This window comes from Carettochelys insculpta, chromosome 6, assembly GCF_033958435.1.
Source record: "Carettochelys insculpta isolate YL-2023 chromosome 6, ASM3395843v1, whole genome shotgun sequence".
NCBI lineage: Eukaryota > Metazoa > Chordata > Testudines > Carettochelyidae > Carettochelys > Carettochelys insculpta.
In genome coordinates, this window is record NC_134142.1 from 71,481,674 (window position 1) to 71,498,062 (window position 16,389).

Consider the following 16,389-nt stretch of genomic DNA (forward strand, 5'->3'; position numbering starts at 1 on the left):
TTATGGTACTTCCATTTGTGGCAGAAACTAAAAAGTGTAGAAAGGAGAAAATATTAAATAATGAAAACAGTGTACATATTTTTTTTCAAACTTTACAAATGTCTTCATTTGCCCAACAAGATAAAATTCAAGTTAGCTTTTATTTTCTTCCCATTACACAGCAAAAGATCATCAATAACTGGTAAATAATTAAACAAGGTACTGACTTAAAAAATTGTATTCCGAATGAAGTACAGGTCATCTACAACTCTCCTCCACTTCACTCTGTCTCAGGACAAAACTTCTAGCTGACTCCAGGGTCTGCCCAAGTTGTCCTTCAATCTCAGTAGATCTTCTCCATATTGCCTGAGGTCTTCCTCTTTTGCATTTTCCTTGCAGGTTCCATTTCAGAGCTCAATGGACTATGCTGGATGATGGTTTTCTGAGTGTGAGACCTAGCCATCCCCACCTTCTTCTCTTGATTTCAACAATTGGTTATTGTCCCTCTCTATTCCAAAGCTCCTCATTTGTGACAGTCTTGCCATTTGATGCAAAGGATGTACTTCAGGCATCTGTTTATGTATGTCTGTAGCTTGGGATTTGAAGACTTTTTAGCATGCCAGGTCTTGCATCCATAACAAAAGTACACTCTTCACATTTGTATTGAAGATATGCAGTTTCATTTTTGCAGATATTATTTATGAATTATATATGGGATGAATGAAGGGGCTTGAATGCAGCTATTGCTTTCCCTATCCCGGCATTGATATCCTTGTCTGTTCCTCTGTCTCTGCCCATAATACTCCTTAAGTAGGTAAACTGCTCCATATCTTCCAGGTCATCCCTTTCCTAGTGTGATAGTGTTGTTGTTGGACTCATTGATCCTCATTGTCTTAGTTTTTCCCTTGTTAATGCTCAGTCCAGTCACTGAGGCAGTTTTATTTAGCATTGCAACCTTTTCTTCCATGCTTTCATGTTAGTGTAAAAGGAGGACATCATCATCAGCAAAATCAATGTCCTCTAGCTGTTTGAAAAGTGTCCAAGTGCCCTGTTGACGGCAATCTATGGTCCTGCTTATAGTCCAGTCCATTGTGATCAAGAACAGAAAAGGTGACGTCAGGTACCCTTATCACATTCTTGAGAGTATGGTGAACGATTCTGTCAAGACACCATGTGAACAACTTGGCATGTTGAAGATTCATACGTTGAATGGATCAGGTTAATTTTGGATGGGATGCCAGGATGTTGCAGCAGTTTTCACAAAGTGTCTGTATCAACACTGTAGAAGGCTTTTTTGAAGTCTATGGAAGTTATGTATGGGGGAAGTTCCACTCTAGCGACTTTTCTATGATCAGTACAAGATCTCTTGCTTCAGAAACTGGCCTGTTCCTCCATGAGCTGACTATCAATTTCTGTCTTCATTGCCCTCCAACACAATCCTACTGAACACTTTTCCTGGAACAGACAGTAATGACCCTTTCCTGGAATGACAGTGATGACCCTTCAGTTCTTGCATTCCCTCAGAGGTCTATAAATATGTACATGGGGCAAGCAGGAATACTTTATAATAGATAGATACGTCCTGAACACTGTAATTTAATGCATATAATTATTTTTTATCTTGCAAGATTTAGAACAAGTTGTAAATATCGTTAAGCTATATGGGAAAGGAATATCTTACTGAGAATTAAATATAAACATAACTGAATGCTAATTTGACCTTCAAGTTTCTAATGCTTTTCAAATTTGATTTGCCAGCTAGAAAATTTTCAAAAAGTGCAGACAAAAACACTATACTTCCAAAAAATGTGGGATATCATCATATTACCTTAGAAAATGCTCACCTACAATGCAGAATGTTGTTTCTAAAAGTTGATGTTATCAAGTATAACATAATAAAGAACTTTAAGATATGTACCCTTTTCTCTTAAAACTCATTGGCTATGTCTATACTAGAAGCATGTCGACAGAAGTTACTGTCGGTAGGGAAATCTCGACAGAACTTCTGCCAACAGATTGCATGTACACACAACTTCCTCTGTCAACAGAGCGCTGTCAACTGCACTGCCCTCTGGTGCCAGACACCGGAATTTCAGCTCTGCAAAGAGGGCTGCCCGGCAACTGGAAGTCCTCTCTGTCAACAGAAGTGTCTACATTGCACTTCTGTTGACGGTACTCTATCCAGAGATTGTTATGCCTCAAATTCTTGAGGGATAACACTGTCGATGAAAATGCAGAGTTCTGTCAAGACTCTAGCGACAGAATGCTTTACGTGTGTAGGCACTCCCTGAGTTCTGTCAACAAAACTCTGTAGGTAGAGCCAGACACCCTGTTTTAACAGAATACAATAGGTAGATGAGAGAACGAAGTGACGTAAACATGATGAAGTAGAAAGATATTTTGTTTTCTTCAAATGAAAACTGGTAACGTACCACTTAGAGAATGGGACACTGTTCTGAAGCTTAAATTTGAGTTGCCAACTGCCCAAAACATTTTTCTGCTTTGAAGTTTTCCAATATTCTACTATACTCACTCACCCAATGATCTTCCCTCCATGATGTATTGACTTTTCTAATTTTCTTCAGTGATTTGAAGACTAATGTGATAAATATGCTCAAACAGTACAGTTAGGGACTGGCAGCCATTTGGGCTGGTAAGGTGGCTGTCAATTCTTCACCAGACTCTGGTAACAGATGCCTGAAGCTGGGATAGGAAGATGGGATAGGAAGTTGGTTAAGTACATATTCACTTTTAATTTTTTAAAGTTTCCAAAAAAGTAATCATGTAATCTTACCTCCTCACATTACCTCTACTGTGTAGTCTATTGGCAGACTTATCTGCCATTCTTATGTCATGCCATGACCCCTTTTACTTATTCAGGGTTCAAGGACTATTATAGTCTCTGAAGACTAATAGTGATGTACTGTTACATAAATGTATTATTTCTCATGCTACTTCCTTTAACCAGCAAAACAACTGTAACAGCAACTCCATTTTACCTACAAAAAGGGTCTGTGAAACTTACACTAATAATAATAAGCTGTCATGATATGGCAAGTGTTCACTCAATTCTACTGAATTCTTCCTGAAAACAAAACAGTAAGAATTCAATTTATATTAAGTCAGTTTTGCAGATATTTTGTAGTGTGGTGATTATCTGGATAAAAGCAGATTTTCTCATATCAATGTTATCTATAAACATGTAGCTATCTGAAGAGCTACAGATAATGAGATTAAGTGTGTGCATAGTTTCTGATAAGCAGAGTAAATGCCTTTTATGTTTATCTTCTACCAGGCTAATATACTCTTACAGCACTTTAGAATTGCACAGTCTTTACTGAGCACCATATTGAAAGAACTAACACAGTAACTTTTCACTTAGGTGCTTTCAAAGGCACCTGAAGTGATAAAAGTGCATAAAGCTGCCTCAACCTATTATAAATGAAATGCCACACACAAGAGGACAAACAATTCCCAAAGGGGACAAAGAGCCAGAAGAACTGGGAAGATCTGAAACAAGTATGAAAGTTACAGAATGACATGAAAGCATATGTCAGAAAATTATGAAAAAAAAAGGGATTGTTTTAAACTTGTAAAAGCAACGAGGGGTCCTGTGGCACCTGAAAGACTAACAGAAATGTACGAGCATAAGCTTTCGTGGGCAAAGACCAACTTCTTCAGATGCTTATGCTCATACATTTCTGTTAGTCTATAAGGTGCCACAGGACCCCTCGTTGCTTTTGCAGATCGAGACTAACACGGCTACCACTCTGATACTTTTAAACTTGTACTACCACATATGAAGAACTGATAAATGAACCTGCAGCCAACTTTGCAAACATTACCAAGCAATTATTTGACAAATGCATGACCCATTCTTGATTGATCTCATAATAAATTACATAAAAAGCACATCAGAAAAGTGTTAATAGGACTATAGAGTTATACTGTTAAAGGTTGTAAAGTTAGGAAATGCCATTTACAGTTGTCCATGCAACCATAACTTAGCCACAATAAATGAAGTAGTGCTCCCATGGAAAAAATGATACATGATCAAGTAATCAAAAAGGACACTGCATATGCACTAGAAAGTCACATTAAGGTTACCCAGACCTTAAGCATAGAATTTCTTAACTTTTGAGAAGTTTATAATCTAAAACATTTTGTTTTGATGTAGGTGTTTTGTATGCAATTTCCTATGTCGCCTTAAAAGATAAAGGGAAAATTCAGATTTTATTACATACAACTTTTACAAGCCACCTATCATGAACCATCAACAGGCTGTGAATGCTACGCCTTACAGGCCACAGAGCAAATTTTTACACTTCATATACAGCACTAACACCACTGAACTGGCAGCTGGAGAAAACTGTTTTTCCAAAGTGACAGCATAAGTTGCTGGCATGGTGTACTGGGTCCAAGGGATGGTTAGGGAGAATCCTATTCGGCGCTTCCACATCCCCACCTCAACACAATGTAGAACTTGACTCAGGTAGTGCCTCCAGAGAAGGGATAAGTAACTGGCACGAGGTGCTGGGATAGAGGAGAAGGAAGGAGAATGAGAAATAGAAGCAAGCCTGCCTCTGCTGTCTCTCTCTTTTCACCTCACTGATAGAGGAGGGAGCTCCTATCCCATCTGATACTGTAGGATGGAGATGTGGGGCTTGTATACTGGGGTCTCATGTCACATCTGGAGAGAATGTGGTGGGGGGAATGTTAGGGGAAAGCTCACCCTGGCTCTCACTACTATCCCTTCTCACCCCACTTACAGCTGTTCTGGCAGCTCCCAGTATTCCCAGTGCATCAACTGCTGCTTTTATAACTCAGCTAAAATCGTATGGAATTTCACAGGACAAAGAACTGTTATTGCTATGACCTCAGAGGCTTCTGTCTCCTGAATATCAAAGGACTTCAGCAAATAATGAAAGTGCCAATGTTTCTCAAAGAAAAGGTCACAATGTTGTACTGAAAAGTACTGCATGGGATCTTTTCAGGGGGAAAAAGCAAAACGCCATATTTATGGCTAATACACATATAGCAATCACCACTTGTCATATGCATACGATATATTACACACACACACACACACACACACACACACACCCCTACCTGTCTTGTTGCTGTTACCAATAGTTGCTCCCCCTAACTGCACTGGCCAGGTGAGTTAGATGAGAGGGGGTGGAGCTCAGCTTCTGCTGATCCGGATCAGTGCTCCAGTGCTGACAAGACAAAACCCGGGGTCCTGGTGCAAGTTGCCTTCCATTTATAGTGTCCTCTCTCTCTCATATGCAGGTTGACACCAGTTAGCCATCTCTTGCACATGCATAATCTGGAAGAGCAATCTTATGAATATGAATTTAGATATCTGTGACACCTTCTTCTTTGTGGTGCTTCCAAAAGCAGGCACTTGCTGGTGACTCCCAAGGCATCCATATGCCCAATCTTCTTTCAACGGGTCCACTTCACAGGTTCCGTTGTTCTTCTCATTGGTCTTGGATCTAGTTTACATTCCTTCTCCAACCCTTGCAATACCTGGAGGGGCTTGTCTTCCACACCTTTTCCATTCACATCTCATTCACTCAACGGCAATCAATTAAGCAATCCAAAAATAAATGGTACAAAGAGGTTTTTCTTTACCTCACCTACTTTTAGGAACTATTCTACTAACTATAAAATTTCTGTGTAAAAAGACAATACAAAGTTTCTAAATTCAATATGACAAGATACTAAAGCTCTATATAACAGGGCTTAATACAATGATACATAAAATGACTTGATACAATATTTAAAAATTCCAATGAGAAAATAGTTAAAACAAAGATTTATCTACAAGAACCCTTTTATAATAGAAAATATTGGGTAATTTAAATATAGGGCTATCTACCAGCACTAAGCTAAAATTTACTTCAACATCCAAACGTATACTTCCTCCTTCCAATCACCATAAATCACTGTGGGAACATACTCAGTTGCTTTCTATATACATCAGCAGTTCTCAATCTCTGGTCCATGAACCACTAGCAGTCCATGACTGCCTTGCAGATGGGCCACAGGCTCAGGGATTTCTACCCCCGTCTACTGCAGCAGGGAACACACACTGGTGCTCCAGCCCTACAGCACTCCTGCCAATGAGGTTGCAGCGCCACTGCTGGTTTTCTGATGGGGGCTGAGGAGCCTCATGGCCTGGATCTGGCTCACAGGGGAGGGAGAGGAGGAACAGCTCCGCACATTGCCACTTCTCCTCCCACTAGCTGGGGGAATGGCAACACAGGAAACCACTCACAGGAGGCTTTCCCCATTGCTCCCTTTGGCTGGAATTGCAGTCAATGGAAGCAGCAGAGGGATGCATAAGATCAACAGGGAACGCAGAGCCACATAAGCATCCTCTCACCCCCTTCCTACCCAGATCCTCTATGCTCAGCCCACTCCTGCACCCAGTCCCCTCGTTGTGATCCCCATCCCCATTAGACAATCGTGTCAATTTCCCCACTCCTCACTTCTGCAAACGGCACAGTTGAGCACAATGCTGAGTCATCTACAACCCCTGGAACTCTTCTCCCACAAATTCACAATCCTCCTGACTAACAGTCTGCCTATGAACACAAGTTTTATTATTTATAATGTATAATTAAAGAGATATAGTTATACCCCCTGTGACTCAAGAAACCCTTAACGCCATCTGGCGAAAGTCCATAAGGATTACAGAGGTCTCCTCAATCTGGCACACACAGTCTATTTCACCAAAGAATACTAAGTGAGTTCTCAGAGTAAAAATGGTGTCACACTAGTGGCATGTATGTATGTTACAGAAAGACTATGTCTACACTAGCCAAAAACTTTGAAATGGCCATGCAAATGGCCATTTTGAAGTTTACTAATGAAGCAGTGAAATACATATTCAGCGCCTCATTAGCATGTGGGCAGCCGCGGCACTTCAAAATTGACACGGCTCGCCACCGCGCGGCTCGTCCAGACAGGGTTCCTTTTCTGCTCATAGGAATAAGGGGACTTTGAAGTAGCCAGGGTCCTTTCGAAAAGGAGCCCCGTCTGGACGAGCTGCGTCAATTTCGAAGTGCCGCGGCTGCCTGCACGCTAATGAGGTGCTGAATATGCATCTCAGCACTTCATTAGTAAACTTCGAAATGACCGTTTGCATGGTCATTTCGAAGTTTTTGGCTAGTGTAGACACAGCCAAGGAGTTTTATATGCAATAAACTCTTTCATATCCAGCAGCTCCAGGACTGGGAGGTTGCCGGATATTCAAATATTCAGGATAGCACAGAGGAATATCTAACAATGCATAACACTAAAGAAAAACAAGATTAGATATTAACTAACAAACAAACAAAAATGTATGCAGAGTGCTGTGTTTACCTGCAAGCTTACACTGTAAACTTATACTGTATTTGCTGTATTTATTTGTATTTACTTTCACTATACTATACTTACAGAAAAGATAACTAAAATTTACTGATGGTTAAAATGCCAGTTAGAGAGTTCTGAATAATAGAATGCCAGACGTGAAAGAGTTTATTGTATATACACTGCAAATTATGGTCTTTAGGTCTGAGCGTGGGGACTAATCAGTCAGCAAAGGTTATCTGTCAGATGAGAAATGTTAATCTATCTGGTTGTCTACATATAAACTAAATACTGTATGCATATGCACCAACTTTCCCTCCAGCAGAGAGGTGCATGATTCCCCTTCACTCAGGCTCTACTCCCATTCCACCCCTTCTCCCAAGCTCGCCCCCCAACCCCCGCTTTGATCGCACCTGGCCTCCTTCCACTCCTTTTCTTAAGCCCCTAACCTACTTCATCTTCCCAGAATATGCCATGTCCACAGCTCTCCCTCCATCCTGGAGCTTCCCAAACCCTTTAAATCAGCTATTTGCAGTGCTCTGGAGGTGCTAGGAGGAAGGGGAGGATTTGGTCAATGGGGCCAGCAGCGAGCGAGAAATGCAAGGGAAGCTTGGGTGCCAGTGGGTACCCTGCTCCCACTCATTTCTTCCCATGATTGCTTCAGCCCTGAAGCCCCAGCAAAGTCAGCACCTTTGATTGTAAGATTCACAAAGGTCTCTTCTCATCAGTCTAATCTGAATACTTCACCTCCAGTCCAAGCAGCTCCCCTACCAGCAGCCAGCCCCTGGACCAGCTGGCCCCTCAGAGGCGAGCTCCAGCCCCAGTTGGGGAGCCAGCACCACAGACACAAGCCCATGACCTCCCTTGCGCAGGGCCACGGGCCCATGTCACCAGGCTCCAGCCAGCCAGGGCTCCCAGATGCTGGCCCTTTTCCTAGAAACCTCCCAGCCAGGATTCTCTGATCCAGTAACATCTGTGGTGCTGCCAGATGAAGGATGTTGCCAGATGGGAGAATTCCAGTTTTGAGAGGTGCAACCTGTAAAGAATATAGCAGTGGAGCAGAGTTGCTGGAAAAAATAACTATTGCATATGCTGAGACACCAGAGTATGTTAGCAGCCTTGCCCTGATTTCCCTTTTTTCAGCGTGTCATGCTCCACGAAATTAGATTATCCCTCCTGGTGTGTGTCTTTCTTTCTCCAGTTCTACTCATACTACAGCTTTCCTGATCTTAAGCAAATTTAAAAATAACTTTCCAACCAGTACAAAATAGCTTATTTTGTGTGATTGTGTTTATGCATTTGTCCCAGTTGCTGAAGAGGAGTCTTGCAGGGCAGCCAAATCCAGAAGGGCACAGAGATAAACTCTTGCTGCACCCTGAAAAAGCAGGAGAATCATGGGATTCTAACCTGAGAGAAGCAAAAACAAAACGACTGTCACCTCAGGCAATTAGAGACAAAGCTGTAAAACTTGTAAAGTACTCTTAGCTGTGACATAAGCCTGCAGTGTCATCTTACTCCTGGCTGCAGTAGATTTCTCCTCAACAGCAGCAGTGTTCTGATTCAACATTTCATCACCAGAAACCGCACTGTACTACACAGGCACTGGTATCACATAGCATTCTTCTGCACCAGTCATGGTACCACTTCGTCTAGTATTCTCTGATGTTCTCACCTGTGACTACATTCCCATTGCTTCATGGAAATACTAGAAAAGAAGTGTTAAAGTAAAACTCCCTATGATGAGAATTTTTTCTCAACTCTTCAAAAGGAAACAGCTTTGAGTCAATTATTAGACACTAGTTTCAAGAACTGTGTAATTTACAAAATCTTTTATTTGATAATCACTTTCCTAACTCTCATATCATGCAGTGTATTCCAGAATTTGGAATAGTGACATAATGTCATACGGCACTCTTTTTCCTTGAGGGTAAATAATTCACTGCAACTGCATCCCACTGCCTAATAAGTTCAAGTAACAGTAGAAAGTCCTCATTCTCATACAGTAATTAAATCTCAATCCTTTTCTTCCCCCAAAAGAATCTGAAATTACTCAAAAGCCACATCATATTAGGTCCTTTCTTGAACCCAACTCATTCTTCAGTTCCATTCGTCAAGTATACCCTAGTCAATGTCAGTTGCTTTAATGCAAATAAGAGCAATATGGGGACAGCTGTAACTTGAGCCACTTGAGTATGGTTTCCAGACATTGTTATGTTGGTTGGGAATAGCCAGAGCACATCATCATGTTGGTTTGCTCAAAAACATGGGGGAGACAAAATATATGGCTACCCGTGTCCTGAATTAACCGTTAGAGTAGATGGAGAAACACTAGAATTAAGTCATTTTAACTATTTAAGGAATGAGATATGCAACGATGGCTACACTATGTCTAGATAAAACGCAACAAATCAAAAATCCCACAGCATGTTTATCAACCTGACTGGATTTAAAAAGTAACATAACTGGCATTCACACAGTCTTTATAGGGCTTTTTTTCCCCCACCACCTTTCTTCCTGGGGCTGTCATTTTTAAAAAGCAGCTGGGCAGCTCTGAGCTGTACATTGCTCTTTAAACAAATTAAGTTGAACCTTGCTCTTTCAGCACAGCAGCTCAGGGAGCTGCCCCTGCTGTGCTGTATGTGGGGGTGCCAGAGGGCTGGGGGAAGCCGCACAGCCACATGGAAGGGAACACAGCAACTGGCGAAGGAGCAGAAGCAGCTGCTGCTCCTTTTGAAAGGTAAATGAATCCTAAATTGGGGCGGAAGGGTCTAAGGTTATGGTGGATTGTGGCCTCGGGGGAGTGGAGGGTTAAGGCTGTGGAAGGTTGAGGGTGGGGGAGTTAAGCCCAGCGGTGGGTTGGGGCCATTGGGACAGGGTTAAGGCTGAGGAGGACTGTGGGTGGGGGGCAGAGTTCCTGCACCTTTTTTCCTGGAAAAAAAAGCACTGAATTTTTAGCACCAGCCTCATGTCTCCCCTTTTATAAGGAGCAGAGTCATGAAAATCTACAAAAAAAACCTGAAAACGAACAACTCATTCCAAAATAAATTCAGGCAAAAGATCTTTAGCATTCACTTAAGGATTTCTGGCATTATCAGATTTTCTAAGGTGCAGAACAACCTATAGCACCACACATAGTAAGACTATGATGACAAATCATTTAGGGCACACTTTAATGATGCTGCCAACATGACTTGCACATCAAGTGATAATACGGATATCATCAGGAAAGAGGGAAAAAATATGACCTAGAGAAACACTTTGCAATAAGCAAAACATCACATCCATTAAGATGACACTCAGAAGCCAAAATAAATTAGCATAACACCAAAATAAGTGGCAAAAGCTTATGGACAGCTTTGGCACTTGGTGGTGCAGAAGGATAAAGAAAAAAAGAATATAGATAGTGTCTTCAGCATACTCGCAAGATTATAATCTATTTAAACACATTGAAATGGAAACAATTTATGTATGTCAACATATTTTATTGAGAAGCAAAGAGACATGCTACTTTTGTGTAATTTTAAACACTATGGGTTACTGATAAGAAAGGACAGTACTATCATCATGGCTAGACAATTACATGGCAAAAAACTCTTAAATGGAGGTCTACCAGTTTATAAAAAGAAATAATGCATGTATATTTCAGTGGCAGTGAATGGATCAAAATAGCGACCTCTAGCTTTGCTGAATATCAGCTAGAGAGGCTATATTTTAGAGTTCATACATGGTTAAAGAATACTGCTTGTTTGGTAAGGCAATTTTTTTCCACATATAATGCAACTGAGAGGACCAAAGGAAATATAACAGTACCTCTGCTTTTTTCAATCCCATCTTCTCTTCCTACTCTCTCAGAAAAAAAAAAATTGACCATTCCAGGTTACTATTCCTAAAGGTATAATACTCTCAGAAGCATTAGGACATTGTCAATACATTAGATGGTTGCCTTCAAAATTAGTGTCAGCGTCAGACTTCTTTCTAGTCTAATCTATGGCTATGTCTACGCTACGAGATAAATTCGAACATAAGGCAGTTAGCTCGATATTACAACATCACTGTCTTCACTGTAAATACCATCACCTCCATTTAGGGAGCAATAATACTGATAGAACGTCATTGAAACCAGCTGGGTATAGCATCAAGCTCAAATTTAAAAGTCTGAATGAAGGCCCATGTGGAAGTGCCATGTCTCAAAACTGAATTTATTAGCCTCCAGAAGTGTCCCATATGTATCTCACAAAGCTACATAGTTACCCACTGTGTATGGCCGCATCCACCTCTGCTGCTCTCTAGGTGCACAAGAAGTAGGTCACAGACAGCCCACAAATTTGAACTCCTCACCAGCAAGCTCGGGAAATATAAATGGCACCCAGAAGCTTACCTTTCTTTTGCCCATCACACCACATTCCACCATCATTCTACACTTGCTGAATCTTTGACTGACATTATCCTTGCTGTGGTCCAGGGTGCCTGTGTATGGCTTCACGAGGAAAGGAAGCAAAGTCACCCAATATTACTATAGGCATCTCATGTCACCAGTCTTGATTTTCTGGTCTGGGAAAAAAGTCCCATCCAGGAGCTTTCTATTCAGACCAGAATTTTTGAAGATGCATGCTTTGTGAACCTTCCCCAACCATCCCACGTTGATGTCGGTGAAATGACCGTTGCGATCTACCAATGCCTACAACACCATACAGAAGTATCCCTTTCTGTTTATGTACTCAGAGGCCAGGTGTGCCAGAGCCATGATGGGGATGTGCACGCCATTTATTGCCTCACCGCAGTTAGGAAACCCCTGGACAGCAAAGACATCCACTATGGCCTGTACATCTCCTAGGGTCACAGTTTTCTTCAAGAGATGCTGACAGATTGCATTATCTACCTGCATCACCACAGCCCCCACTGTAGATCTGCCCACCCCGAATTGATTAGCCACTGACCAGTAACTGTCGGGCACTGCAACCTTTCACAGAGTGATTGCCACTTGCTTCTGCACTGTTAAAGCCAGCCTCATTCTTGTGTTCCTGTGCTTGAGAGCGGGGCTCCGCAAACCAGAGTTCCATGAAAGTGAATGTACACGTGCGAAAGTTCTGCAGTCACTGCTGGCCCTCCCAGGATTCCAAATGATGTGGTCCCACCAGGGTGTGCTGGTTTCACAAGTCCAAAACCACTGCTCCGCTGTCAGCAATTCATCCAGGGCAGCTAGCATTTTTGAGTTCTTGGTCTGTAGTTGAGCGATTTCCTCCTCAAATTGTTCCTCTTCATCATCATCCTCAATTATCTTCTCCCTTTGTAGTTGAATGGAAAAGTGCATGACATTCCGGGAACATGTCATAATGGTCTGTGCAATGACTTGAAGAATTAGAAGATCCATGCTTGCGCTAGCACTGTGCCGGAGAAAAAGGCGTGATCTCCTGTTCGTTTTTGTGCAGTTAGTGAGTGCTTTGCATTCTGGGATGGTGACATAAAACACCCACAATCATCTGCAGCAATTATTTTCCCCACAACTCTGTGTTACAAAACCCCCAGAATGCGACAGGGCTAGGGCACCGTGAGATAGGTACCCACAATGCATTGTTCACGCAGTCGAACCTGGATAAGACAATGTAGATGTAACAGCAACGAAGGGTCCTGTGGCACCTTATAGACTAACAGAAAAGTTTGGAGCATGAGCTTTCGTGAGCACAGACTCACTTCATCAGATGCTGGTCTTGGAAATCTGCAGGGCCAGGTATAAATAAGCCAGAGCAAGGGTGGGGATAACAAGGTTAGCTCAGTCAGCAAGGGTGAGGCTTACTACCAGCAGTTGATCTGGACGTGTGAACACCAAGGGAGGGGAAGCTGCTTCTGTATTTAGCCAACCATTCGCAGTCTTTGTTTAAGCCAGAGCTGAGGGTGTCGAATTTGCAGATGAATTGTAGCTCAGAAATTTCTCTTTGGAGTCTGGTCCTGAAATTTCTTTGCTGTAGGATAGCTACTTTTAAGTCTGCTACTGTGTGGCCTGGGAGATTGAAGTGCTCTCCTACAGGTTTTTGTATATTGCCATTTCTGATACCTGATTTGCGTGCGTTTATTCTTTTACGTAGAGACTGTCCAGTTTGTCCGATATATAAAGCAGAGGGGCATTGCTGGCACATGATGGCATAAATTATATTGGTAGATGTGCAGCTGAATGAACCCAAGATGGTGTGGCTAATCTGGTTAGGTCCTGTAATGGTGTTGCTGGTTTAGATATGTGGGCAGAGCTGGCAACGACGTTTGTTGCATGGATGGATGCACCAGCATCTGATGAAGTGAGTCTGTGCTCAAGAAAGCTCATGCTCAAAACTTTTCTGTTAGTCTATAAGGTGCCACAGGACCCTTCGTTGCTGTTACAGAATGTTTGAGGACACTTACATTTGAATTCATAAGAATGAGGTTAAAAAATCAAATTTATTAAAAGTTGATTTTATCTCATAGGGTAGATGTAGTCACAATGTCTGTTCTTGAAAAGATGTTCTTGCAACAGAATGGTTATCTGATCTAATTATACAGGTATTTGAAGTCATATTTGATGGTTTAGCACAGCAGTTCTCAAAATGTGGTTCATGATTCCAAAGTATATCACAAGCCTATTTTAATAGGGTACCACGACTGGGCTTAGAGACTTGCTGCAGCCAGGACCAAAGTCAAAGCCCAAGCCCTAGAGCTTGGCACCCTGAAGACGATATGGCTCTGGCTTTGCCTTTAGTCCCTCTCCTTGGGCCAGTGGTGTTCAAGTGGACTCCAGCTTCTGTCTCTCTTCCTGGAGTAATGTCATAATTTCCAGACATTGTCATGTTGGCTGGGGACAACCAGAGCACTTCATGTTGGTTTGCTCATAAATATACAGGAGGCAAAATACATGCCTATCAATGTCCCAAATCAACCATTAGAGTAGATGAAGAAACCCTGCTCTAGCACATGCTATGATTAGCTCACAAAATATATACAATTAAATAATACAATTTTAAATAATATTAATGAATAATATTACAACCGGGTTACAGGTACCTGATTGACATTGAGGAGGAAGACGAACTACACACTTGTGCAAGTCAGGACAGCAGCATCTCTTTGAAAAGTGGCTATATTGGACATTTGTAAGGTGGCAACCTGGTGTTCCAGCCTGAGCATCACAAAGCTTTTGTTCAAGCTTCTGCCGCTGACATACTTTAGGAACTGCAGTGATACCACATCTCTATCTTCTTTTTACCCACTGCTATTTGAATACTGCTTTCCAAGGACCAGCATATAAGTTTGACTGCTCACAGGGATGAGTATTTAAAGTGATAGAGGAAGTTCGTGCTTTGTGGTCCCTGTCTGTATTTCACTACCCATCCTCCATGCTCTAGCTCATAAGTAGTTCACCGTAGAGAAGGAACTGGAGAAACTGGTTTACATGGAGCTTGGAAATTATTTTGGGGATAAATTTCAGAATGAAGCAAAAAAATACCTTCTACTTATGAAATGCAGTGTATGGCAGGTCAGCTTTTGTGGCCCCCACCTCACTAACCTTTTGGGATGATGAAAGTGTGACCAGGAAGTGAACTTCACAGACAGCTAGAACACTGACAGCATGACCAAGGGATTGAAAGATGGCCCAGTAAGTGTTACAAGTATGAGACTGAGGTCTTGATAAGGAATTGGCTTCAATCCTAGTGGAGAGAGCCTAGTCAGATCTTTAGGAACCTGGGTCTTATGGGTCAAGTAAAATTAAAATAGTCCCCTACCGCAGAATGGAACGTACTGATTACTGTATGGAGAACTTCCATCCAGCCAACAGAAAAGCCCCTTGTGTTAAGAATGAGGAGATAGTCTAAAAATAGCAGGAATACTTATTGGAGCTGATAAGAATCAGTTCCATTGTGCCCAGGTCAAGAAATGTCCTCTATTGATTGCAGAACACATTCTGGTAGTCTCTTTCCTTAAGAATCATTTGAATGACCTCCAAGTTTGAATGCTCTGATGCCCATCAAAATACCAAATCTTAGACAAAGAGACTCATTGGTATGTCTGATCCTTACATTTTTCTACGTTAGCATGCCCGAAATGACTGAAAACTGATGTGTCAAAATTTGTAGGAGATTGGGAAACCAAAATATGGGCCAAACTTTTCCAAGAACTTTCTGAGACGTCACAAAAAGTTGTTCTGAATAATTTTTAAACCTACCTGAGAGACTCTGCCATCCGCCTTAAGTCTTCATTTTGCTGTTTTAAACGTTCAAGTTTTGCAAGAATCTTGGATAGTTCACGACTGGAGTGATCTGGGTGTTCACTGTCTCGTACCAAGTGTCCGCCTATATAAAATAGCAAGGTCCCCCAGGCAAAGAGGATGAGCATAATCCAACGCCAGGAACCAGTCCATGGCCGCATTTTCAGATGCTCAGTTCACTGCAAATTTGTTTTAGTTCACAAAATAGACATTGTAATTCCTTAGTCTGCACAAAGATGGACAACTTCTGTTCCTTGTTTCACCACATTATATTCAAGACAAATTATAATCAGTGTTAGTCCTACATCAATTCAAGGGGAATCCGTATGATGTTGTATGTAGAACACTTTAGTATCACGTGCTTCTTGGTTTTATATTCTGTAAAAAGAATAAAAACATTTAAGTAACAAAACTGATAAATAATGGAATATATTGGACTGCAATTAAAGTAAATGTACATGTATGAAAACTGGCAGGTAATATTACTCTCTCTTCATCCGCTAACGAAATAAAACCCTTTAAGTTTTCACAGTAAATCAACTCTAAAACTTTCAGCTCTAGATCTAAAATAATGTGAAGTATCATCAGCTCTTCCAAAGAATCATACTAAGTAGTCTTTCCTAATACCATTTTGTACATTACAAAAAGGTTACGTCATAGGTTCACCTATAAATCACAACCGGGCATTCTGAAGTAAATTTAATATTATCTAAAATAGCAACATAAGCATGGCTATTAGTCAATTATAGTATATATTCATCTTCTTTCCTTTTTTCATTTTTATGAACGGTTACTACTAGCTATCAGTATTGTACTTG

At 41.4% G+C, this 16,389-nt stretch overlaps 1 protein-coding gene across 3 annotated transcripts in view; it reads right to left on the reverse strand.

The window, feature by feature from the left end:
* Window positions 1–16,389, reverse strand: part of FUT8 (fucosyltransferase 8) — a 228,983-nt gene that overhangs the window by 124,801 nt on the left and 87,793 nt on the right. For all 3 annotated transcript variants that reach the window (XM_074997231.1, XM_074997230.1, XM_074997232.1), the window contains exon 4: window positions 15,530–15,949. In XM_074997231.1, coding sequence (XP_074853332.1) covers window positions 15,530–15,732 — 203 coding nt within the window. In that variant the 5' untranslated portion in view covers window positions 15,733–15,949. The remainder of the gene's footprint in view (window positions 1–15,529; window positions 15,950–16,389) is intronic.